At 41.7% G+C, this 27,913-nt stretch overlaps 1 protein-coding gene across 7 annotated transcripts in view; it reads right to left on the bottom strand.

Annotated features, from left to right (window-relative positions):
* Nucleotides 1-27,913, bottom strand: part of LOC134357782 (protein PALS2-like) — a 207,159-nt gene continuing 179,246 nt past the window's right edge. For 6 of the 7 annotated variants that reach the window (XM_063069426.1, XM_063069429.1, XM_063069425.1 and 3 more), the window contains 7 exons: nucleotides 23,066-23,197; nucleotides 17,299-17,407; nucleotides 16,232-16,300; nucleotides 10,978-11,139; nucleotides 4,678-4,880; nucleotides 3,480-3,608; nucleotides 1-3,050 (listed from right to left, as the gene is read on the bottom strand). In XM_063069426.1, the coding sequence (XP_062925496.1) occupies nucleotides 2,874-3,050; nucleotides 3,480-3,608; nucleotides 4,678-4,880; nucleotides 10,978-11,139; nucleotides 16,232-16,300; nucleotides 17,299-17,407; nucleotides 23,066-23,197 (981 nt within the window). In that variant the 3' untranslated portion in view covers nucleotides 1-2,873. The remainder of the gene's footprint in view (nucleotides 3,051-3,479; nucleotides 3,609-4,677; nucleotides 4,881-10,977; nucleotides 11,140-16,231; nucleotides 16,301-17,298; nucleotides 17,408-23,065; nucleotides 23,198-27,913) is intronic. The other variant, XM_063069430.1, reaches the window with a different exon arrangement.

Raw genomic sequence — 27,913 nt, 5'->3', positions numbered from 1 at the left:
AATACTGAAACTTTGTATTTCCTTAGTTCCTCTGTTTCCCACAAAATGATTATTCAAACATCCTTCAGCTGGTCCCCTTCCCTTCCAAAACAGAACTTTCAAACCTCATCATCAACATCCACAAAGTAGAATTTCTTTTATTGTACTAGAGACTTCTTTTATTGGAAATCTTCCTTACCAGCATTCACTTTCAGAAGATTTTTTTCTGATCCAATGCTTATATAAATGGATAAAAGCCACTTCCATCTAGATGTTAATCTTCATGTCTCTATTATCTCCTGCAAATTTCCTTGCAGGACAGGATTGCCAAGCTTTAGCAATATTTAGTTAAGCATTCCACAAATTGACCATTATAAAGCTGCAGAATAAAGAGGACTTCTGATATGTAGCTGGCTCATAGCTCAGATAAATGAGCTTTTATTTTTAGTGTTATGGGGCACGGAATGTGTTGAATGAATATTAAAAAAAAACAACTGAACTGGAAATCCGGATCTTCACAGATTAACCTGGAGGGACAAAGAAAAGGTGAAACAAAAACATAAGCAGCAAACCAGAACAGAAAACGTCCAATAAAATATAAAAAACTACATCGTTCAAAATGTAGCTCAACAAAAAAGCAACACAGAATAACATAATCACCAGCACAATTCATTCATAAAGTATTTAAAATATCTAGCTAAAGTTAGGCTCCTTATCTCAGCATACAAGGTATGCTTAACATCACAACTAAAAAACAAAATCATAAAAATACAAATACTAGAATTTCTGAAATACTAAAATATTTCTCTGTGTAAACTTTGCTGGAAGGATGAAAGGGTTCAATATCCCCTCACCTGTTTCTAATCAAATATCTAAAGATTAGTCATGGGCAATAAGTTACATAACACTGGAAGCAACACATTATGTACAAAAGGTTTCATTTTATAACAAATCTACAGTTGCATTTAAAAAATCAGGATAACAATCTGATCTGGCAAAAGAAACTAGTTCAGCTCCTCATACTGAGAACATGATGTGTAACCCTATCAATTGGCTGAATAACCAATCGATCACTAGGATGGAAGTCCTTGCCTACTGTCTTGCCTTCACTACAGTGGGTTAATAAGCTGTTAAGGAGTTGTGTAAATAGTGATTGAGAACAGAGTCCATTCCACAGTCTATTCCATTCAAGTGTAGCACAGTTCAGAATCCAAAATGACCTTAAATTGACAACTAACAGCTATAAGAATTTTTAAAATTGCCACCACTGTTAAGATAGATGTGGGCCATTCATGCATTCTGATTTGGACAATTTCTACTTAATTTAAAAAACATATTTTAAGGTTATGTTTGTTTTGCTCATTTTTAGTTAAAAATAGCTGACGGCTACTTTCAGGTGAAAAGGAATTGTTTCAGCCTATTGCATGACTAAAGTACTTCTGAATCACACTAGTCAGCATGACACAAAAGGAGGGTTTGTAATTCAACAGTTAACAGTTACCAGAAAGGAATGACATACGTGAAAGATCAGCTGTATTGGTCCTTTGGCTGGGATGAAAAGGTAATGTCTGTAGAAATACCAATTCTGTGACTGAGGAAATGACAATGACCACAAGAAATGGTGACAAGCCCTGGCTTTAGTTTTTTTTTAAGTAGTGCAAGAGCACTCTTAGCCAATTACATCCCACAATGCATCCTGGATCATAATTGACAAAACAGAAGACTTGACTTGGGTTTCAATCTCACAAACTGTCTTCTAATTCCTTCAAGAAGACAAACAATAATTATGCTGGTTAACTAATTAGCACAGTTCCAAGTGATAGAAGAGGGAGATATTTAAAGGCATAGTGGAAGCCATCCAGAATTGCAGTTTACTGACCAGCCATAATAGCTCTAACACTAAAGTTGTCTACCTCACTCTTTAGCATATCTGCCAGGTAGTGCTGGAGGTTGTCATGCAGCACCTTGGCATTCACCATTGCACTGAAAGCTCTATACAAATGCAAGACATTTTCAAAATTGGGATAAAGTAACTGATAAACGTTTATCCTTAGAAAACAGAATCAAGAACAGTCATCATCATCTTTGCTCTACTGTGAATGCCTGCAAGGAAATAAATCTCAGGGTAGCATATGGTGACATGTACGTATTTTCATAGTAAATTAACTTTGAACTTTTGAACTACTTGATAATGATATCAACTTGCAATCTGCTTTTTCAGAATAGTAAATACACAGGGATTGCCTATATTCAACTTGAACTCAAATGACACAGGCAGAATTGGTGACGAGATAAAATGGTGACAATTCGAGGCCAGAGATCAGCTTAAGTTGTTCTTTACAAATATCAAATGGGAGGACGACTCGCTACACTTTTGGAATAGACTGTAGCTATGTATTAACTGCTAACACCTTCTAAAGGATTTCATCATCTGCAAGTATTGCAGAAATTATACATCACTTGATGCAAACCTTCAGGTGAAACATTCAAGAGAGATTTAGTTAACCAATAACTTTATGGCCAATTAGAAGTTTGAAATCTGAAAAAAAGAATTTACTTTGCATCAGAAAAGCTTAAGACTCGAATATATGTCTGTAAACTAGATACTTGAAGGCAAATAAGAATTTCATTGCAACTTATTTTCCTTCACTTGATATGTATGGATACAAACACCATCTGTAAAAAGTTAGAAAAAAATTAAAATAAATTACATTTATAAGAACACTTTCCCTTCAGTTATTTATATAAAATGCCAAAATAGTGTACTATAAACAAAATCTAGAAAGAATATAAAGGCATGAGATAAAACAGAGCTTTCCTGCCTCTGCATCTGATGTGATAATGTTATTCAATTGTTATTGAAGCAACCAAGAAAAGATTTAATCCTCAATGTATTAGTACACCCAATTAACCGGGACCCATTGTGGCTCGATAAAGAGTTTTTCTATTGCAGTCTGTAGCTTCTGAAAAGCCTTGTCCAAGTTATCATTGACAATGGTCAAATCAAAGTAGTGGCTATACGCTCGCTGAATTCGAGCACTTTCATCTACTGTCTTTTTCAAGTCTGTGTCCTGCAAAAATAAATAAATAAACAAACAAATAAATAAATAACCGCTGAACCAAATAGCTCATTTTTTGTATATTAACTTCAAAATAGGTTATTGATTAACTTCAATATGAAACGTGAAAAATGCATAAGATGGGTATGGAGAAAAAACAGAGTGAAAAGACAGTTACAGAGGGAAACATGCTCCATGACACAGGCTGAAAAGACAGTTACAGGGGGAAAACATGCTCCACGACTCAGTTACCAAAGATTAATAATATGATTAAAATATCAATTCGAAAATCAACTTTACAGAACAAGTTGCGCTGACCAGACACAATAAACGTAAATGTAATGGGGTAATAGCAACAGTTTTCTGTACATCAGCCAAAAAGTGAAATAAAATAGTATGGATGTCAAAATTGAAAGGTGTGAAATTTTAAGGAGCCCTTACTGTTAGAAGTTTAGTTGTGATGCCAGCATCAATGACAGCTTTGTGCATGGCACGAAGTGTTTCTAATTCAGGAGCAGCAACAAACACAATATACGGCATAAATTCAGCTGTCTTCAATATCTTCAGTGCCTGCAAGTAAATCAAACACATTAAAGGTGTATGGCAATGTATTGTTATGTTTGCTTGCCAAGAACTACTGATGAGACATGAAGCCAGGAGATAGGACAAAGCCAGAACTCGAAATACTCCTTTATTCAATAAAACTATGCAACTACAAAATCTCAAATATAAAACTCAACTGTACATCCCAAAGCACGACTATTTAATACCCAGTATATAAACAAGCACGAGGAACAAATTGAAAGACATTTAATATAGCAATAGATCAGTGAACCTGAACTGAGCTGGGGTCTTACTCAAAATGAGCTAACTTCAGGCTAATCTTAGGGGTAATATTCCTGAATGGTGGGGTAATTGAAGGAAGCAAACACGAGAATTATTCCTATTTCTGACTAGTAAACTCTGGCTGGAAAGAGTCAGGTGTGATCCTTCCATGCTCAAAAGTTTGCTGTCCCGGGATTTCACACATGAAGACAAAAGGAGGTAGGGATGCCAATAAAACCTTCTTCTAGGAGATGTCATCAAGGAGAAATGGAGAAAGTAATCAAGAGCAGAGGGGAAGCAGTGGATTAAGAAAGGGTCACTCTGACCTAATAACTCCCCTTACCCCTTGTCATCTGTTCAACGTATTTCATCAACTGGAGAAAAACAGGAGCTGGTTTACTTAAATATGCCCAGAATGATAGGGTTCCTAATCAATATCTCCTATCTTCACCACTGCCATCATCAAACACATTCTGCTTTGGATTCTTCCATTTAATTAACACAAATAATTAACAGGAAAATTTCATTGTTACATTGATTAGGAGTAGCTTGGTTGGAAGGTCCATTGAAACACTGATATTGCAGCTTCTCTTGGATCTATTCATGATTACAAGGCCAATGTAAAAATCAATTTCTGTCAATTACTTTTGAGGTGGGAGGAAAAGTGATCCAGATTTTATAAATCTTTTAGTTGTGGCAATATTATCAGATTTAAATTCCTGCTTTCCCTCAAGCACTCATCTGTCATTCTGCAATTAGTCTGGCTAGTTTCATTGCTAAATTGCCGACATATTGAGCTTTCACATTATTTTACCTGTGGATTAATATCCAAAATGCACATTCGTCCTGTGTGAACAACCTCATGAATGGAGTCGATCTTTGTCCCATAAAGGTTTCCTTCATACTCCCCATGTTCCAGGTATCTGCTAGCTTTTATGTCCACCTCCATTTCTGCTCTTGATACAAATCTGTAAGCATGCCCATCCTGCTCATCATCTCTTGGTTTCCTTGAAGTAACTGCAGTAAATATGAAAAACAAATATTTTAGCACATCAAGTAGAAAGTTTTATTTGATTTTGCAAAGCTAGCATGGGTAGAAGCAACATTCTTCGGAGGTGATAGTCACAGTGACATAATATGGGAACAGGCCTCTTGGCTCCAAACTTGCACTGTTATCAAGCGCCTATTTAAATTCTTGGAGTAGGTTAAAAGGTTGGCACAACATTGTAGGACAAAGGGCTTGTACTGCGCTGTAGTATTCTATGTTCCATAATACATAATTGGAACAACTTCCAGATTGAAAATCAAAGGTTGATTTACGTGATTATTTGTGTGGTTGTAGTTTATATTGGTCTCCTTCAGTTTTCTGTGTTTTCTTTCTTGTTGCTGATTGGCGGGTTGGGGATTTGACGTTCTTGTGGGAGGTATGTAGTTTTTACACAAGTGAGGGTTGGGAATTTGATATCTGATGCTCTTTTTGCTGTTTTTTCTAGGTGGGGGATTTGTTAGATTTTTTTGTGTGTGAGAGAGGGGTCTCGGCGTTTGACATTATTCTCACTGTTCTTTTTCCCTTGTGGGCGATATGCTAGTTTTTTTGCAAGGGAGGGGTTGGGGGGTTTGGGGTTTGCAAGTTCTTGTTTCTTTTTTGGGGGGGGGTTGATTTCTTTCAACAACTTCCATGGTTTTTCTGGCTATCTAGAGAAGACGAATCTCAGAGTTGTATTCTGCATACATACTTTATTAATAAACTGAACCTTTGAAGAACAAAAGTCAAACTCGATCGCTGGAGCCCCAAGTCTGTGAAACTCTGCAAATCCGCTGCAGAAGTCAAGACCGATGGCCAGTGCCCCAAGTCTGCGAAACTCTGAGTTCGCTGGAGTAGTTGAAGGCTGGAAGTCTGTCCAAGAGTTAGAGGACTGTGTGCATACTAAGAAAAAATTAGGTTTGTTTTGCTGTTGTGACTTTGTCACTTGGTATGTTCCGTTTTGTTGTGTTCTGTGTTTTTCTGCCGAGCATGGTGGGGCAGAATCTGTGGCAACCGTTGCAAGCTGTCTCCAGCACGTCCTTAAGGACACTGTTCATTGTATGTGTCGATGTAAATAAATCTGAATCAGTCACATTTCTGCCTCTGCTACTGCATTAATGCTGTCCAATGAAGAACAGCATCCTCTGTGATCAAAACTGTTGAATATCTGGAGGTCTGTGCTTGATGAAACTCCAATGCCGACGCTCCACTAACAAGAAATAAGAGCAATAGTAGGTTATATCCAGCCTCTCGAGTTCTGTTTACCACGCAGTAAGATCACGTTCACCTATTCCTGGTCTTGCATCCACTTTCCTGACTCTTTCTCAAAATAATCTAATCCCCTACCTCAACTACCATCCACAGCTGTCTGGGGTAGAGATTTCTAGGGATTTGCAATCCTGAGTGAGGAGAAAATTCTCTCCCTTCCAAATTTAATGGGCAATTTTTTTTTGGTATGTCCCTAGTTTAAGGGAATCATTCTCCCAGACAAGGTCCTTCAAGATTTCCACTCTGCAATGTCCTCCCTTCATCGTGGTTCCCTCTCCTCCTTAAGGCTTGTACTCGTTGGAATTTAGAAGATTGAAGGGGGATCTGATTGAAACGTATAAGATCCTAAAGGGATTGGACAGGCTAGATGCAGGAAGGTTGTTCCCGATGTTGGGGAAGTCCAGAACGAGGGGCCACAGTTTGAGGATAGAGGGGAAGCCTTTTAGGACCGAGATTAGGAAAAACTTCTTCACACAGAGAGTGGTGAATCTGTGGAATTCTCTGCCACAGGAAACAGTTGAGGCCAGTTCATTAGCTATATTTAAGAGGGAGTTAGATATGGCCCTTGTGGCTACGGGGGTCAGGGGGTATGGAGGGAAGGCTGGGGCGGGGTTCTGAGTTGGATGATCAGCCATGATCATAATAAATGGCGGTGCAGGCTCAAAGGGCCGAATGGCCTACTCCTGCACCTATTTTCTATGTTTCTATGTTTCTATGAAATGTACCCCCTTGATAAAAGTACCAGCTCCTTCCTTGGTTCTACCTATTTTGTCTGATTTTTCCTCTCGAGGCTGTTTTTGGGGTGAAATTACAATTCGTTAACAAACTGTAGATACTGCAGTGTTCCCTAAAATAAAATAAAATTATCCAGACATTGCTGTTCTGGTTAACTGGCTGGAGTGTTCACCAATATCTTTAACCTCTCAGTTCGACAGTCTGTGGTATCCACCTGCTTCAAGCAGCCTTCGATTACATCGGTGCTCAAGAAGATTATGCTAAGTTGCCTCAATGACTATCATCCAATAGCACTTACATCCACTATGATGAAGTGACTTCGAGAGGTTGTTGATGAAACATATCAACTCCAACTTGAAAAGCAACTTGGATCCACTATAATTTGCCTACATCACAACAGTTCAACAGCAGATGCTATTTCATTGGCTCTTCACTCAATCCTGGAACATTGAAACAGTGAAGGCACTGTTGGCCAGAAGAAACTTCAGTCTAATCAAGGACGGTGGAAGAAGACAAACCTGTTTTCTTTGAAGTTGATTGTGGACACAAGGAACTTCAGGTAATGACCTGCTAAATCGGAGACCATTCTTGGATGAGTACTTACTTATTATGTACAATGCCAGACCTACCACAGAAGCAATCTGTAATCTTGTTAGACTCTGTCTGGGTTGCCTCATTTAACTGGTTTGGACCAGTCACAGTTGAAAGACTCAAATACACAACGCTGGGGTGGGCAGAACCATGAAACAATGCTGATTGTAGCCCTGTTCAATGACCAGTAAGAAGGTGGCCCAGTTAGGTCAGGTGACCTTGAGCCAATGGGATGGAGATCCGCCAGTTCAATTATTGAGGAACACTATAAGAGTCAAGAGCTCCACATACGCAGGGACGATAACTCTCCAGTAACCAGAGACCAACCATTGCGGAGAAGGAGGACCCCACGGACAGGTGAAGATCGGGACCATGAGGAACACTTGGCCAGCGTAGACTCCTCTCCAGGGTAATAACCCTTCTCTTCACTGACTGTTCATGGAGGGTCAATGATCCTAGTAGAGTGCACACAGGCAGATAGCTTGTGAACCCACATGCTTTTTAGTTAAAACAATCAAAGTTACTTGTCTGTAAAAACAGATTCTCTGTGCCTCACTAATCATTATTACAAGGGTGATTTTTGTGACAGCGTATACATTAGGATGCTCTTCATTGACCTTAGTTCAGCATTCAATGCTATCACCCCCTCAAAACTAATCAATAAACTTCAGGTTCTAGGCCTCAAAACCTCCTGGTGCAACTGGATCCTCCATTTCCTCATGGCAGACCCCAGTCAGTTTGGATTGGCAACAATGACTCCCTCACAATCTCCACCAGCAAAGGTGCACCACAAGACTATGTGTTCAGCCCCCTGCTCTACTCATTTTACACTTATGACTGTGAGGCTAAGAACAGCTCCAAAGCCATAGTTGAGTTTGACGCAGCATTACCATTGCTGGCTGAATCAAAGGTGGTGACAAATCGCCTTATAAGAGGGAGATTGAAAATCTGGCTGAGCAGTGCCAGACAATAACCTCTCACAATATCAGCAAGACCAAGGAGATGATTATTGACCTTAGGAGGAGAAAACATGAGGTGTTATCATTTCAGAGGATCTGTCCTGGGTTCAATACATAAGTGCCATTACGAAGAAAGTATGGCAGCACCTCTACTTCCTTAGAAATTAGCAAAGATTTGGCATATCATCTGAAAATTTGACAAACTTCTATAGATGTGTGGTGAGAGTATATTGACTGGTTGCAGCATGATCTGGTATGCAAACACCAATGCCCTTGCATGGAAAAGCCTAAAAAAGAAGTTGATTCAGCCCAGTCCATCACGGGTAAAGTCCTCCCCACCACTGAGCACATTTACACAGAGTGCTGTTGCAAGAAAGCAGCATCCATCATCAAGGACCTCCACCATCCAGGCCATGCTCTCTTCTCGTTGCTACCAGCAAGAAGGTACAAGAACCTTAGGACTCACACTAGAAACAGTTATTATCCCTCAACCATTAGGCTCTTGAGCCAGAGGGCATAACTTCACTCTGATTCATTCACCCCAACACTGAACTGTTCCCATTGAACTGGACTTACCTCATCTCAGGTTCTCCATATTTATTGCTTATTTATGTATTATTATTATTGTTTTTCCCTCTTTCTCTTCATATTTGCACAATTTGTTGGGTTTTTTATTTGCATGTTGGTTGTTGTCTGTCCAGTTGGGTGTGATCTTTCATGGATTCTATTTTGTTTCTTGTATTTATTGTGTGTGCCCTTACGAAAAGGGATCTCAGGGTTGTATGTGGTGACATTTAAGTACTTTGATAATAAATTTACTTTGAACTTTGATCATCATGGGGGAAAAAAGTCCAAAAGAAAAAAAATCAGTTTTGACCATTTATGTACTGGTTTTGTCTAATCTGTGAATGTTTAACTATCAGCAGAGGGGAGAAAACATGTTAAAGCCTAGAAAATTAATTTCAAAATATTATATTCCTAGTCATTACACCTCTGTGAAACCAATTCCTGTAACTTCAGTTACTTCCAAGTCTTCAGACAGATCAATTGCTAAATAAACATTAAAACATGGAAATATTGATTCATCAAGATAACACACCTTTCCGAACTCCAAGGTTTTTTCTAAAACATCTCTAACATTTGGAGAAGCATAATATGATTAGGGATAGTCAGCATGGCTTTGTCAAAGGCAGGTCATGCCTTACGAGCCTGATTGAATTTTTTGAGGACGTGACTAAACACATTGATGAAGGTAGAGCTGTAGATGTAGTGTATATGGATTTCAGCAAGGCATTTGATAAGGTACCCCATGCCAGGCTTATTGAGAAAGTAAGGAGGCATGGGATCCAAGGGGACATTGCTTTGTGGATCCAGAATTGACTAGCCCACAGAGTAGTTGTAGACAGGTCATATTCTGCATGGAGGTTGGTGATCGGTGGAGTGCCTCAGGGAACTGTTCTTGGACCCCTACTCTTCATGATTTTTATAAATGACCTGGATGACGAAGTGGTGGGATGGGTTAGCAAATTTGCTGATGACACGAAGGTTGGGGGTATTGTGGATAGTGTGGAGGCCTGGCCGAGGTTACAGCGGGATATCGATTGGATGCAAAACTGAATTGAGAAATGGTTGATGGAGTTCAACCCAGGTAAGTGTGAGGTGGTTCATTTTGGTAGGTCAGATATGACGGCAGAATATAGTATTAATGGTAAGACTCTTGGCAGTGTGGAGGATTAGAGGGATCTTGGGGTCCGAGTCCATAGGACACTCAAAGCAGCTGCGCAGGTGACTCTGTGGTTGAGAAGGCACACAGTGCATTGCCCTGCAACAACCGTAGGATTGAGTTTAAGAGCCGAGAGGTAATGTTACAGCTATATAGGACCTTGGTCAGACCCCACTTGGAGTACTGTGCTCAGTTTTGGTCACCTCACTAGAGGAAGGATGTGGAAATTATAGAAAAGTTGCAGAGGAGATTCACAAGGATGTTGCCTGGATTGGGGAAGCATGCCTTATGAGAATAGGTTGAGTGAACTCAGCCTTTTCTCCTTGGAGCAACAGAGGATGAGAGGTGACCTGATAGAGGAGTACGAGATGATGAGAGGCATTGATCGTGTGAATAGTTAGAAGCTTTTTCCCAGGGCTGAAATGGCTAACATGACAGGGCACAGTTTTAAGGTGCTTGGAAGTAGGTACAGAGGAGATGTCAGGGGCAAGTTTTTTTTTACATAGAGGGTGGTGAATGCGTGGAATGAGCTGCTGGCAATGGTGGTGGAGGCGGATACAATAGGGTCTTTAAAGAGACTCCTGGATAGGTACATGGAGCTTAGAAAAATAGAGGGCTATGGGTAACTTTAGGTAATTTCTAAGTAAGTACATGTTTGGCACAGCATTGTGGGCCGAAGGGCCTGTATTGTGCTGTAGGTTATCTATGTTTCTAGCTGCAGAGATCAGCAGCAGACACCAAGTAAGAACAAGAAAAAGGAATTCTTGTTCCCAAACAAACATTCAAAATCTGCAGTTGCAAAGCAAAACTTACATGGGACAGTTGTTCCAAACCGCATGGGATTCATTACGATGAGCCGATTTTTTAAACTTCGTCGTCCCACACCTTGCGCTCCTATCAACACTAGAGTCTTTCTCTGAAATGGTGGCATCCTCGCTACTTCCTCGTAGATCATAATTTCATGCCGATCAAATTCTTGTTAACCAGCATAAACAAATAAAAAAACAAAATCAAATGCTCTTCAGAGTGTATTTTTCTAACAACATGGAAGGCACACAGTGAATTGAAATCACACCGATATAATTCAGAACAACACACGACCTTTAGAAACAATCCCTTATCTTCACTCTGGACACCATGCAGCTTTTCAGACTGAACACCTGAATTCAATTTCAGTTAATAATTTGACTCCCTCGGTACCACACTTTTTCTCAGACATTATTAATAGCTTCTTTTATCTTGCACTCTCACCTTCCCCATCACATTGTCAAAGGTTCCATGACACTGTCCAAGGAGTAGAAAGAGAATTCATCGATCATTTCAGTTGATGTTAATTCTTTAATCAATGATTCTTTTCACAAAAAGGTTTGATCATTTCAATGCCATCTCTAAGGCTCAGCTGTATACAACATGCTTGCCATTTCTCCTTGCCCAGTACAGACTCTTCAACTCGCAATGATGAGCGACTTTTTAACCTACATCAGTCTAACCCTTCCTTTCTACACAGCCCTCCATTTTCCTATCATTCACGTGTCTATCTAAGAGTCTCTTAAATACCCCTAAGGTATCTGCATCTATCACCACCTCTGGCAAGTGATCCATGCACACACCACTAGCTGTGTAATAAAACCTACCTCTGACATCTCCCCTATACTTTCCTCCAATTACCTTAAAATTATGCCTCCTTTTCATTAGCCATTTCTGCCCTAGGAAAAAAGTTTCTGGCTGTCCACTTGACCTATGTCTCTTATCACTTTGTAACCCTCTATCAAGTCACCTTTCATCTTCATTCGCTCCAAAGAGAAAAGCCCTAGCTTGTCCAAACTATTCTCCTAAGACACGCTCTCTAACCAGGCAGCATCCTGGTAAATCTTCTCTGCATCTCCCTAAAGTTTCCACATCCTTCCTATAATAACACAACTACAACAGATGACAGTTCCAATGTACTCCAATAGCTTTGAAATAAGACCAATAGCACATATATTACCCAAATTAAAAACAATTTGGCTTGCATTGTATTCCGTTTTGCAGCTGAGTTCAATCTCCCTAGGTGTTGAGGAGAACGCATATCAACATCCAGGCAGATGTACAGTAAGTACATAGAATCCGAACCCACAAAACCTCAGTTGACACTTTGGCCGAGACCCTTCATCAAGGAAGGTGATGAAGGATCTCGACAGGAAATGATGACTGTCCCTGAGCTGCTAGTTCCTGCAACATTTTGTCTGTTGTTGAACCTTGAAGTGATGGTCTTCAGGCCCCTGTACATCCTGCCCAATGGCAACAATGAGAAGGGAGCAAGAATCAGAAAGTGGGATCTTTGCTGGTGGATATCGCCTTAGTAATAGGTGACTTACTTCCCCTATGGTGAAGTCTGAGATAATTGATAAACCTATTGTAGGTAGTGCAGTCTTCCTTCCACAGACAGGGCAGGAGATGCCTGACAGGGAAAACAGGTGGGTAGTTGGCTTGCTGAGGTGTTCCTTCTGATCTTGATGAAAAGATGGGAACCCAATGCAAGAACTGAAGGTTCTTAATTCTATACCAAATGCTCTTCTCCACTTCAAGGGGTTATGGGCTGGAGGTTCCCAGAAGTTAGTGCAGAAGGTGCATTTCTGCAAGGTAGTTTCAATCGTACTCTTAAAGCTTCCTCTGACAGAATTCAGAACAAAGCAACAATGCCCTGGCACTGGGCATTGTCCAGTATGGCCTGCCTAAAGTCAACATGACTTAAATGGAGCCACAGTGCTGTAGATGGTTCCTGCTGAGGACACAGACAATGGTCCACATATTAGTCTCAGTGAATTTCGAGGATTGTGTGGAGACAGTACTGGAAGTATCTTTCAAGTGCCTCAGGATGCCTGCAGTACATAATCCAGGACTCACGAGGCATTTGGAACAGGAGGTGTGACTTTGCAAGTCTGGGAGTCCGGGGCCAAGGGCTAGAAGTCGTAGGTTTGTAAATGGCCCGTCCTGCAGATGGAGGCCTGTCTGTGGTTGGATGTGCGGGACAGAGGGAAAGGGTTTTATCTTACTGTTGTTTTGCTTGGTGGTTGTTGTTGCTTGTGTTATTCTTCAGAGCACTGTGGGCATGCTACATTGATGCCGGAATATGTGGCAACACTGGTCGGCTGCCCTCAGCACATCCTCAGGTTGTGCTGGTTGTTAATACAAACAATGCATTTCACTCTATGTTTCCATTATAGATCAATAAAACTGAAATGTAAGTGGTGACAAACATCCGTGATTAGCTGAATTTGAGGAGGATGTTCCACAGTCCTACCTGACTGACAGTGATGCCAATAAGTCACATATGCTAGCTAGTGCCACTTTCTTACTCTTTGCTAGTGAGGATCCCGCCCACCATGCCTTTAGATCGATGGATTCCACACTCAGAACAGTCGAACGTTCTCCTTGCTTTACTGATTTGTATTCTGTTGCATTCTGGCATACCGAGCATCAAGTCTGAAACCTGTTCAAAGTTTTGATTTCTCAGATTTGTCTGTTCTGGATTTATTGTTGTAGTAGGGCAGGACACTGCAGTAAGCACCCTTTCTCATGCTGAGTGATGTGTTCCTGCATCCCAATATTTAACCATGAGGTAGCATGATGCAGTCAGCATTACATCAATGCCAAAGTGCTTTTTCTTTGGAGCTGTACTAAAACACCTTCAAAAAGGCAGCATCCATCACTAAGGACCCTCATCACCCAGGGCATGGCCTCTTTTCATTGCTACCACCAAGGAGGTGACCAGAAGCCTGAAGGCACACATGCAACATTTCAGGAACAGCTCCCCAACTACCCCACCGTAATCAAATTTTTGAGTAGACAATGAACTCATGTATACTACCTATCTTCCTCTCTTTTCGCATGCTATTTAAATACGTAAACATACATCTACACAGCCCATAGGAGAGGTGTGGCACAGGTGGCAGAGAAGGAGTACTAGGACGGGGAGTGGTGTGATTACTGCCACACCTGGCCCTGAGACACTAGGCAAGGTTATATGATTCTAGACAATGATTTATTCATCATTACAGAATGTCTCTCTCGTGCTTCCCATTCCCTCCCTTCCGCCTTCCCCTTTTCTCAACCATGATTCCCCTCTCCCTGCCCCCTTCCCACTCTCAGTCAACTATACAGACCCCCATCAGAATCAGGTTTATGCCAGTGAAGCTGATTTAGATTCTGATGTTAGTATCATAGTTATATTACTAATTAAACTGCCAAAGGCCTGGAATAACAAACTTGTAGGACAATTTCAAGTGCCACCACGGCTGTTTCAGTAAACTAAAATAATCATAGTATTGGCATCCCACAACACTGAAACAGGCCCTTTGGCCTAATAAGTCTGAAATAAAAGTGAGGATCTCAACAGTTGGTTTCAGTACATTAAAACATGGTCAGCCAACCTGATCAATTTTTATAGGGGATGATACGATGTCATTCTTACCCATTTCAGCTCAGTTATAACTTTAATACAACTGTAAAGCCCCATTTTCCAAATGACAGGATGTAATTAACTGCTACAAAACAATGGTATTATGGGAGCATCATCACAACAGGCTTCAGTGTTGAGGTGTCCCAGTACCACTCTAATAGATACAGAGGAGGCAATATTATAATTAAATAATAATATTTAACAATAACAATTTAATATAATTAAATAATAACAATGAATGCACAAAGCCAGCATTCATTTCCCTTGCTTAAATGCCTGAGATGATGGTGCTAAGTAGCTTCTTCAACATCTGCAGATCTTCTAAAGGTGATTCCACAATGCCACTGGATGCAGGATTTCGATCCAGTTTGAACACCTCCATTATATCTGCCTTCATCACCGCCACAGGTGGTGCACTCTAGGCCTCACAGCTCTTTGTAAAAGAAAAATTTGCCCCTTTGAACTTACTCTCACTTTAAATGACATGCCCCTTAGCATTAGACATTTCAACCCTGAAGATTAAAGATCAGCTTTATTTGTCACATGTACATCAAAACATACAGTGAAATGCATCGTTTGCATCAAACCAAATCAGTGAGGATCGTGCTGAGCGCCTAAAAGTGTTGCATGCATGCCCAAAACTTACTCACCATATTGCGCATGTCTTCGGAATAAGGGAGGAAACCCATGCAGTCACAGGGAGAACATATAAATTCGTTACAGACAACGCTGAGAATTGAACCCCAATCTTACAGCTGGTGCAGTAAAGTGATTGCACTTACCACTATGCTATTTAGCTGCTCTGGAAAACATCTATCAGCTGTCTATTCTGTCCATGTCACTCATTTTCTTATAAACCTCCATCAGATTTCCCTTCAGTCTCCATCACTCCAAAGAATTCAACTGAAAGTTGTCCAATCTCTCCCTATAGCACATGCCCTCTAACCCTGGAAAACCTCTTCTGCACCTTTTCCTAAGCCTCCACATCTTTCCTATAATGGGCAGACAAGAACAAAATGCAATGCACCAAATGTGGCATAACTAGTTTTACAAAGCTACAAGAAAACTTCCTGACTCTGGGAACACAATTCCTCAAACAACAAAGGCAAGCATGCCATATGCCTTCTTTTCCACCGTATGAACACATGTAACCACTTTCAGGAAACTGTGGACTTGGACCTTAAGATCCCTCTGCTCATCAACACACAAGGGCCTTGAGATGTTTTATCTGTCTGCCAACTTCGACCTTCACGTATAGGTATTGCAACTCCCTTTGCATTGTCGCTCTCTGTTATTTTGCAACTTAATAATCTTCTTTGTTCACACATAGTTGCATTGGCCAAATTTTCACCTGTTCACTGACCCCACTGATAACCCTCTGTGAGCAGGTTATATCCTGTTCACAGCTCGCTTTTCTATCTATTGTCATGTCAGCTGCAAATATGGCTACAGTACATTCTCTTTCTTCAAATTACCATACATCCCCTGAACAGCTGTGGTCCCAGCACTGATCCTTATGGCATCTCCATGGTCGCATGTTGCCAAACTGAAAATTAACTTCCTATCCCTACTTTTGTTTCCTACTAGTCAGACAATCCTCAATCTACTTGCCCGCCATTTATTTACCTGCATTTTTTGTTGTGAGGTACATCATCTTTTTCTTCTTTTTACCAGTTATTATTCCACAAAATGGCCCTGAAGAAAGATTGAAACAGAATTTGAGACAATTAATTATTTTTCCATTATATTCACAAGCATTTATAAACACTGTGACGAGAATACACATAAATTAAGATGTTTGCTGGCCTGGGCTAGCACCAGTGGCATCAGCAGTTGGTCTGCCACCTGTCCTCAGGGGAGGGAGAGATAAGGATCACAATGAAGCAGCATTTGGAGATGTTAATGAAGGAGCCATCAGTCTGGGTATTGTCAAGATCGGCTCCCCCTTTGAACCCTGAACTGTTTGAAGTGATGGACAGGCGATACCCCAGCAGGGGGATAAAAAGGGACAGGTTCGCTGAGGCAACACACACATGACACCATGAGGTAACGAGACCCTGGAAGCAGTGCCCCCCCCACAAGTGGCGGGAGTCGTTTTGGAAGGCTGGTTGCGGAACCAAGCCTTAGACGCACAGGGTGGAAAGGTATGATCAGCGGGAGCCCGGTGTGTGTCCGCCCTTGCTTGGGTGCCGGGTTGACTGCAGAGGATCGACCGCATCTGGAGGAGGGGTCACAGTCGGTGACCTCAGGTGACATCACAAAGGACTCGCCCGAAAGCTGCTTGTGAGCAATATCGCAGGTCTGTGAGTGGAAGCCGTTTTGAATGATCATTCGTTCTTGTTCTCTCTCTCCTTCCCCCACATTGTCCATCGCCACGGCAACGATTACTGTGAACTGAACTAAATTGAACTGGACTTTGTGTCACTTTGAAATTGGTCATTTACCCCTAGACAACGATAGAGCTTGATTGATCCTGTTATCTTAATTCTGTGCACGTGTGTTTATCATTGCTGAACTGTTGCATTTATTATCCTTTCGTTTACTGTGTTGCTTGTTTCTTTAATAAAACTTTCTTAGTTCTAGTAATCCAGACTCCAACTGAGTGATCCATTTCTGCTGGTTTGGCAACCCAGTTACGGGGTACGTAACAGCACCTTATGTCAATCTCTAAAGAGCAACACTAAAAAGCTCACCAGAGGAACCTGAGAGATCCCAGTCCCGTTTAACAAAGGCTTTCCTTTTTTCTTCCAACATCTGGCTGGGAATTAGACCTGCACTTCCTCCTCCCTTCATGTGAAAAGCCTGAAATGAAACACAACTAGTCCAATTAGTTCATTGGAGTCATGGTATTTACAAAGTCAAAGTCATACACCACAGAAGCATGCCTTTCATAGACCACCGGCTCTGCATCCGTTATCACACACCCATTTACATAAGACCATAAGGTATAGGAGCAGAAGCAGGCCATTCGGCCCACCGAGTCTGCTCTGCAATTGGCTGATCCAACTCTTCCAGTCATCCCCACTCCTCTGCCTTTTCCCCATACCCTTTGATGCCCTGGCTAATCAAGAACCTATCTATCTCTGCCTTAAATGCACCCAATGACTTGATCTCCACAGCCATTCATGGCAACAAATTTCACAGATTTACCACCCTCTGACTGAAGTAATTTCTCCACATCTCTGTTCTAAATGGACGTCCTTCAATCCTGAAGTCGTACCCTCTTGTCCTGGACTCCCCTACCATGGGAAATAACTTTGCCATATCTAATCTGTTCAGGTCTTTTAATATTCAGAATGTTTCTATGAGATCCCCCTTCATTCTCCTGAACTTCAGGGAATACAGCCCAAGAGCTGCCAGACGTTCCTCATATGGTAACCCTTTCATTCCTGGAATCATTCTCGTGAATCTTCTCTGAACCCTCTCCAATGTCAGTATATCCTTTCTAAAATAAGGAGCCCAAAATTGCACACAATATTCCAAGTGTGGTCTCATGAATGCCTTATAGAGCCTCAACATCACATCCCTGCTTTTATATTCTATACCTCTAGAAAGGAACGCCAACATTGCATTCACCTTCTTCCCACTGACTCGACCTGCAGGTTAACCTTTAGGGTATCTTGCACAAGGACTCCCAAGTCCCTTTGCATCTCTGCATTTTGAATTCTGTCGCCATCTAAATAATAGTCTGCCCTTTTATTTCTTCCACCAAAGTGCATGACCATACACTTTCCAACATTGTATTTCATTTGCCACTTCTTTGCCCATTCCCCTAAATTATCTAAGTCTCTGTTTCCTCAACACTACCCGCTCCTCCATCTATCATTGTATCATCAGCAAATTTAGCCACAAATTCATTAATCCCATAGTCCAAACCATTGACATACATCATAAAAAGCAGCGGTCCCAACACGGACCCCTGTGGAACTCCACTGGTAACCGGCAGCCAGGCAGAATAGGAGCCCTTTATTCCCACTCTCTGTTTTCTGCCGACCAGCCAATGCTCCACGTATGCTAGTAACTCCCCTGTAATTCCATGGGCTCATATCTTGCTAAGCAGCCTCATGTGCGGCACTTTGTCAAAGGCCTTCTGAAAATCCAAGTACACCACGTCTACTGCATCTCCTTTGTCTACCCTGCTTGTAATTTCCTCAAAAAAATTGCAGGTTAGCCAGGCAGGATTTTCCTTTCAGGAAACCATGCTGGCTTTGCCCTATCTTGTCATATGCCTCCAGGAATTCCGTAATCTTATCCCTAACAATCGATTCCAACAACTTCCCAACCACTGATGTCAGGCTAACGGGTCTATAGTTTCCTTTCTGCTGCCTCCCACCCTTCTTAAATAGCAGAGTAACATTTGCAATTTTACATACTTGTGGTGGCAGGGGCAGGGTAGTGTAATGCTATTAGTACCGCTCCCCAGGTTCAATTGCCGACGCTTTCAGTAAGGAGTTTGTACGCTCCCCGCATGACCGAGTGGGTTTGTACGTTCCCTGCATGTTAGTAGACTGGTCACAAAGTGTGTGGGTTAATAGATTACTTGGTCACAAGGTGTACGGGTTAGTAGATTAATTGGTCAAAAGGCGTATGGGTTGGTAGATTAATTGGTCACAAGGTGTGTGGGTTAGTAGATTAATTGGTCACAAGGCATACGGGTCGGTAGACCAACTGGTCACAAGGTGTACGGGTCGGTAGATTAATTGGTCACAAGGTGTACGGGACCGTAGATTAATTGGTCAGAAGGTGTACGGGTTAGTAGACTAATTGGTCACAAGATGTACGGGTCGGTAGACCAATTGGTCACAAGGCCTACATCCACCATAAACACTGCCTGGGCAGGGTGGAAAGCATTATCAAGGACGCATCTCACCCTAACCATGGACTTTTTACTCTCCTCCCATCTGGTAGGTGCTACAGGAGCCTCCGCTCCCATACCAGCAGGCACAGGAAGAGCTTCTTCCCTGAGGTGGTGACCCTGCTGAACCTTACATCACAGCGCTAAGCAGTATTGTACCCATATTGTACTGTCTCAGTACTTTTATATTTGTGTGCTGTAGTACTTACTTTTTTATTCACAGTTATTTTGTAAATAACACTATTCTTTGCATTTCTGGTCAGATGCTAACTGCATTTCATTGGCTTTGTATCTGTACTCAGCACAATGACAATAAAGTTGAATCTAATCTAATCTAATTAAGGTACCTCATACTTGGTGCTTTCTACCACTAGCAATATTTGTAAGTTTCAAGTTTATGAAAGGCATTGAGAAGAAACACTATTCTGTCAAATATCAATCTCTTTTCCCACATGGATGTTGCCCAACTTGCTGAATATTTCCATAACCTTCATATTTCTGTCATCTACATTTTTTTTGCACTTGAAGAGTTAGAATTGGTCTTTCAGAAATTAATGAATCCTGGAAAACTTTACTGAAAGGTCAGATAATACATTTCCTAACTGGGAATTCGATATAGGTTTAAAGAGGCTTATCAATGCACAGAGAGAATAGAATTCCAGTTGACCATCCCAGCTAAAAGGCCTGGATCAGCACAAAGTGACTGTGTTTTGTGCTACAAATTCTATCATTTTCTAGTTTAGCATTCGAGCCAAAAGTCAGATCCACCAAAAACAGCAAAATCTATCTGAAATGTCAATTTATGTCTGGCTAACTTTGGTCTGTACTTCTTCCACTTGGCAATTCATTAAACAGTCACAGAAGCTATAATAAACTCTCTAGGTTCTAACTTCACCAACAGCAAAGTCCAAGGTGGTTGTGATCCCTTGTGCTAGACTCCAGATGGGAAATATTTTCCTAGTATCTATCCTGTTGAACCTCTTGGAATTTTGTATGCTTCGATAAGGCCACATCTCCTTCTTCTAAACCCTATAGAACCCAGGCCTAACCTACTTAATCTCACCTCATATCCATGCTGACTCATTTCAGGAACCTGCTGGTGACCTTCTGCTGCACTCCCTTTACAGCAGGCGTTCCCAATCTGGGATCCACAGATGCCCCCGTTTAATGGCATTGGTCCATGACATAAAAAAAGGTTGGGAACCCCTGTCCCAGAACATGTATATTCTATTTTAGTTACAATAAGTAAAAATTCACACCGTCATCCATCCAGGCACATTCTCACCAAGAGGCAATAATTGTTGTAAGGCATTTTGACTCTTGGACTCAAATCCTCCAACAATAAACATCAACATTCAAAGTGCCTTCCAAGTTGGCCACTGCAGTTACACAACGAAAAAAGGCAATGTGCAACTTTGGCAGATGAAAGGAAATTATAAACCAGTTAGCATGACTTCAATGGTTTGGAAGATCCTGGAGCCCATTATTAAGGAAGAGGTTTTGGGGTACTTGGAGGCACATGATAAAGTAGGCTGAAGCCAGCGTGGTTCCCTTAAAGGAAAATCTTGCCTGACAAATCAGTTGGAACTTTTTGAGGAAATAATAGGCAAGATAGGCAAAGGAGAGTAAGTGGATTTTGTTTACTTGGATTTTCAGAAAGCTTTGACAAGGTGGCACAAATGAGGCTCCTTAACAAAATAAGAGCCCATGGTATTACTGGAAAGATATTAGCATGGATAGAAGATTGGCTGGCTGGCAGGAGGAAAAGGAGACAGGATTAAGGAGGCCTATTCTGGTTGGCTGCCAGTGACAAGTGGTGTTCTGCAAGGTCAGTATTGGGACTGATTCTTTTCATATTAGATGTCAATGATTTGGATGATAGAACTGATGGATTTGTAGCCAGGCTTACAGACAGTATAAGGATAGGTAGAGGGATATTAGTGTTGCAGAAGGACTTGGACAGATTACAAGAATGGGCAAAGTAGTAGCAGATGGAATAAGATGCAGGGAAGTGTATGGATATGCACTTTGATAGAAGGAACAAAGAGTAGACTATTTTCTAAACAGAGAAAATTCAAAAATCTGAGTTGCAAAGGGATTTGGGAGTCCTTGTGCATGTTTCCCTAAAGTTTAACTTGTAGGCTGAATCAGTAGGAATGGTGGCAAATGTAATGTTAGCATTCATTTTGAGAAGACTAGAATATTCTTATATAGGATGTGATGCTGAGGATTGGCCACACAGCACTTGATGATCTGGTGTTCCAGGAAGATGGTGACATGTTTGAATGCAGTGGCCTCTCAAGGGCCATTCAAAAGTGCACTTTTCTTTCTAAAATTTTTTTTTGATGATCATAAGACTATGCTGGACTCCAAGAACTACGGCATAGCAGATCTACCGCATGAGTGATCTGGTCGTTGCTCAGAGCAACTGGCTGGGGTGTTGAAGGTGCCAATGGACGGGTCGGAGGACGAGAAGCCCATGGTCGGGCCAGAGATATGAAAGGGTTAACTTATGAGGAGTGATGGCTCTGGGCCGGTAGACGTTGGAATTTAGAGCAATGTGAGGGAATCACATTGAAACCTATCAAAACTACAGACAAGGCCTAGAGAGAATGGATGTGGAGAAGATGTTTTCTATAGTGGATGAGTCTAGGACAAGAGAATACAATCAGAGTCAGAATCAGGTTTATTATCACCGGCATGTGACGTGAAATTTGTTAACTTAGCAGCAGCAGTTCAATGCAATACAGAATATAGCAGAGAGAGAGAAAAAATAATAAATAAAATAAAACATAATAACAAAACAAGTAAATCTATTATGTATATTGAACAGATTTTTTAAAATGTGCAAAAACAGAAATACTGTATATTAAAAAAAGTGAGGTAGTGTCCAAGGGTTCAATGTCCATTTAGGAATTTGATGGCAGAAGGGAAGAAGCTGTTCCTGAATCACTGAGTGTGTGCCTTCAGTCTTCTGTATCTTCTACCTGATGGTAACAGTGAGAAAAGGGCATGCCCTGGGTGCTGGAGGTCCTTAATAATGGATGCTGCCTTTCTGAGACACCGCTCCTTAAAGGACATACATTCAGAACAGAGGTGAGGAGGAATGTCTTTAGACCGAGGGTAGTAAATTTGTGGAATTTACTGCCAAGGAGGCAATTCATTGGAGGCCACATCACTAAGTATAATTAAAGCAGAAGTTGATAGGTTCTTGGTTAGCCAGGGCATCAAAGGTTACAAAGAGAAGGCAGAAGAATGGGGTTGAGAAGGATAATAAATCAGCCACGATGGTATGGTGGGGCAGACTCAATGGGATGTGTGGCCTAATTCTGCTTCTATGTCTTATTGTCTAACATTCATGTCCTTTTGAAAATCTACATTTCCCAGTCACTATTTAACAGAGGAAGTTGTTGGAAGATGCAAAGGTAATATGCTGTGTCTTTACACAGTTGTAATAGCCCAAACTTCTATTAAAATGTATTATTCTTTTTTGGGGGTTTGGATAAGTCAAAAAGACTGCATATTTACTGGATAGTTTAAGACTTACAGAAAAATGTATGCTTTAGAATATTTCTCAACTCCATTAAAGTGAAAGTTGAGCCAACCTGCCACCAGTTGAGATCTTCTCGATTCACAACTTGAAGGATGTCCCCTCTAGAAAACTTCAACCCTGCATCTTTGCATGGGATTAAACTGTCATTGGCTGGATTGTAATCAAAATGGCATTTCACAAAGACCTGCAAAAGATTGTAATAAAATTATTATTGTTAGTTTTATTTAGATACAGGCCCTTATGGGCCAATGAGCCTGCACCACCCAATCACACCCACTAACTTGTCTGTACTTGGAATATGTGCGGAACTGGAAAACTTGGTAGAAACCCACGCAGTAACGAGGAGGCCGTACAAACTCGTTACAGACAGCAGCAAAAATTGACTAAATTGAATAAATATATATAATTATTTTAACAGGTTGCAAAGTTTTGCATTACTGGAAATGAGGAAACATCTGGCCCAAATGAGCTGTATTTCAGGATCCTTGAATGAAGCATTGAAATTGGTAGTATGAATCAATGGAGTTGGAAACAGAGCTGATGGATTTTCATCAAGATGAAAATTTAATAATCAGATTTATATTGCAGAGAAGGAAGAGATGCAAGGAACAAAAGCAGTGGTAGAATGGAAACAAACAGACATCTTTGTTTAATTAATTTGATGGGATTCCTGTGTGTCTGACAAGGCCAGTATTTACTGCCCATTCCCCAACTGCTTTTGGGAAACTGGTGGTGAGTTGCCTTCCCTAACTGCTATGGTAATTCAGGTGACAGTTAAGATCAAATGGTGGGGAGTTATAGGGTTAAAATCCAATGTGACAGTGCTCTGACAGTGCTGTTGGGTGGGGAGTACAAGGACTGTGATCCAATTATGATTAAGGAGTGTCAATGGAATTCTAAGTCAGGATGGTAAGGAATGTGTGGTTGCACTGTAATGTCAGAGTCATTGAGCTCTACAGCGCAAAGATGATGGGGGTGGGGGATCTCATTACAACCTTTCAAATGTTGAAAGGCCTGGACAGAGTAAATATGGTAAGGTTGCTTCCCATGGTAGGGGAAGTCTAGGACAAGAGGGCACAGCCTCAGGATAGAGGGGCATTCATTTAAGACAGAGAGGCAGAGAAATTTCTTTAGCCAGAGGGAGGTGAATTTATGGAATTTATTACCACAGGCAGCTTGTAAAGGCCAGGTCATTGGGTCTATTTAAGACAGAGCTTGATATGTTTTGATGGGACATGGCATCAAAGGCTACGGGGAGAAGGCCGGGGATAGGGCTCAGGAGGGGAAAAAAGGATCAGCCATGATTGAATGGCAGAGCAGACACCATCGGCCAAGTGACCTAATTCTGCTCCTATATCTTACGGTCTTAAGTGACGGTGCTCCGACAGTGCTATTGGGTGGGGAGTTCCAGGATTAAGATCCAATGATGATTAAAGAGTGGCAATGGAATTCTAAGTCAGGATGGTGCAGAATATGTGGGTTAGTGCCAGAACATGTGGTTGCACCATTATGTTTTAGAGCCATAGAGCTCTACAGCACAAAAAAGGAAGCACTTCGGTTTATCTACTCCATGCCGAACCATTAACCTGCCTAGTTCCATTGACCCTCACCCAAACCATAGACTTCCATACCCCTCCCATTCATATACTTATCAAAATTTCTCTTAAGTGTTGAAATCAAACCGGCATCCACCACTTGCACTAGCAGCTCATTTCACACTCTCACCACCCTCTGTGCGAAGAGGTTCCCCCCTCAGGTTCCGCTTAAACATTTCACCTTTTACTCTTGACTTATGACCTCTAGTTCTAGTCTCATCCAACCTCAGTTCTCAGGGCTAATGTGCTTTGATGTACACGTGATAAATAAATCTGAATCTAAACTTGGGAAGGAATCAGCAGATGGGGGTGCTCTCATACACCTGCTGTCCTTGGTAGGAGGAGGGACAGCTTTGGGAGAAGTTTTCAGAGGAAGTAACATTAATGCATTTTGTTGATGATACCTACTGTGTGCTTGTGGGGTAGGGAACGAATGTTCAGGTTGGTCAGTAAGTTCTTTGTTCATGACAACATGAGCTGGAGCTCAACTCGTTCTGGCAAATGGAGAGCACCATGTTTTTAACTAGCTCCTTGGAAAGATTTTGGGGGCAGGATATCTACCCTTGGTATTACTCTAATAGCCACTGTATTCATGTGGCTAGTTTTATTCATTTCCTGGCCAATGTAACCCCTAGGATGTTGATGGTGGGGCACTCAGTGTTTTAAGTGCTAAGGGTGGTTAGACTCTCTCTTTTTTGAGATCATTCCCTCACCCTTTTGTCTAAATGACATAAGCAACAACACCACCCAAACCAAATCAGAGTTCTGTAGAACTCTGCCTTCTAACATTCCAACATATGCACTGAAATGTCACAAGGAAAAGGTAAAAATAAGCTGTGAGTGAATATTTCAATATCTGAAGATTAAATATTACAATACTAAAACAGATTAAATGATAGTAGATTCATAAAAATTACAGCACACCAATGAAGAGTGTTACCAAGTCAAACAAACTTGACAACCAAAATGCTGAAGCAGGGTCAGAGGGATACTTGGGAATAAATTAATAGTCAGGTAAAATACTGAATACACACCACTTCCAGCTACCAATGTAATCTAAGTTTCACGGAGTTCTGGATCCACATCAATAGACTTAACAATATGTAAATCATAAACACTAGAAATTCTGCAGATGCTGGAAATGCGGAGTAACACATACAAAATGCTGGAGGAACTCAGAACGTCAGGCAGTAACTTTGGAAATGAATAAACAGTTGATATTTTGGATCAAGACCAATCATCAGGACTGGGAAGGAAGACGCTGCCGGAATAAAAAGGTGGGGAGGGGGTGAAGGAGGAGGATAGCTGGAAGGTGACACATGCAGGTTGGAAATATAAAGGGCCGGACAGGAGAGTGGACCATGGGAGAAGGGGAAGGAGGAGGGGACGCAGGTGATAGGCAGGTGAGAAGAGGAAAGAGGCCAGAATGGGGAATAGAAGAAGAGGGGAGGTGGAGGGGATTTTATTTAGTGGAAGGAGAAATCAATATTCATGCCATCAGGTTGGAGGCTACTTGAAAGGAGTATTAGGTGTTGCTCCTCAATCCAGAGGGTGGCCTCACCTTGGCACAAAAGGAGACCATAGACTGACATGTCAGAATGGATATGGGAATTGGAATTAAGATGCTTAACCAATGGGTAGTTCCGCTTTTGGTGGATGTAGAGAAGGTGATCAACGAGGCAGTCCCCTAATTTACGACAGGTCTCGCCAGTGTAGAGGTAGCCGCATCGGGAGTGCTGGACACAATAGACAGCCCCAGCAGATTTACAGGTGAAGTGTTGCCTTACCTGGAAGGATAGTTTGGGCCCTGAATGAAGGTGAGGGAGGAGGTGAATGGGCAGGTGTAGCATTTCGCTGCTTACAGGGATAAGTGCAGGAAGGACGGATGCACTAGGGAATCACAAAAGGAACAATTCCTGCGGAAAGCTGAAGGAGGAGGGTGTATAGATGTATTTAATGGTAGGATCCCTTTGGAAGTGGTTGAAGTTGCAGAGAATGATGTGTTGGATGTGGAGGCTCATGGGGTAATAGGTAAAGACAAAAGGAACACTATCATTATTAAGGTGGCGGGAAGATGGGGTGCATGCGGATGTTCGGGAAATGGAGGAGATGTGGGTGAGGGCAGCATCAATACTGGAGGAAGGGGAACACTGTTCTTTGAAGGAAGAGGACATTTCTGGTGTCCTGGAAAGGAAAACTGCATCCTGGGACCAGATATGGCAGGGTGAAAGAACTGAGGAAAGGGAATAGCATTTTTACAGGAGATAAGGTGTGAAGAGGTATAGTCAAAACCTTAGGAATCAGTAGGTTCAAAAAAGATGTTGGTTGACAGTTTGTCTCCAGAGATAGAGACAGAGACATCAAGAAAGGGAGGGGGGTGTCTGGAATGGATCAAATGAATTTAAGGGCAGGGTGGAAGTTCGAGGCAAAGTTGATGAAATTGACGACCTCAGCGTGGGTATATGAAGCAGCAACAAAGCAGTTATCAATGTAGTGGAGGAAGAGTTGGGGAGCATTACCAGGGAAGGCCTGGAGCATGGACTGTTCTACTTAGCCAACAAAGAGACAGGCATAGCTGTGGCTCATGGCAATCCCTCAATTCTAGAGAAAGTGTGAAGAGCCGAAGGAAATATAGTTGAGAGTTAACAATAGTTAACAATATGTAAACTCTTAAACACAAGAGATTCTGCAGATGTTGGAAATCCAGAGCAAAACTACAAATTGCTGGCGGAACTCAGCAATCTGTGGAAATGAATAAGCAGTCGACGCTTTGGGCTGAGACCCCTCATTAGGGCTGGAAAGGAAGAGGGAAGATGCTAGAATAAGATGGGGAGAGGGGACGGAGGACAAGCTAGAAGGCGATAGGTGAAGCTAGATGGGTGGGGGGGGGATGAAGTAAGAAGCTGGGAGGTGATAAATGGAAAAGGTAAAGGGCTGAAGTAGAAGGAGGAATCTGATAGGAAAGCAGAGTGGATGAAAGTGATGTGATGATTCCACATATCTTCTAAAACTTAACAGACTTCAACAGATGCATGGTGGATCCTGACTGGTTGCATCATAGCCTGTTATGGAAACACCAATGCACAAAAATAGAAAAGTCTACAAAAGGTAATGGGTGCAGCCCAGTCCATCACAATAAAAGCCCTCCCCACTATTGAACACATCTACAAGGAGCACTGCCACAAGAGAGCAGAACTCATCATTAAGGGCTCCCAGTATCTACGCCATGATCTCTTCTCACCACTGCCATCGGGAAAGAGGTACAGGAGCATCATGACTTACACCACTAGGTTCAGGAACAGTTA

This window comes from Mobula hypostoma, chromosome 17, assembly GCF_963921235.1.
Source record: "Mobula hypostoma chromosome 17, sMobHyp1.1, whole genome shotgun sequence".
NCBI classification, from domain to species: Eukaryota; Metazoa; Chordata; class Chondrichthyes; order Myliobatiformes; family Myliobatidae; genus Mobula; species Mobula hypostoma.
This window is presented reverse-complemented; position numbering and strand designations above follow the sequence as displayed.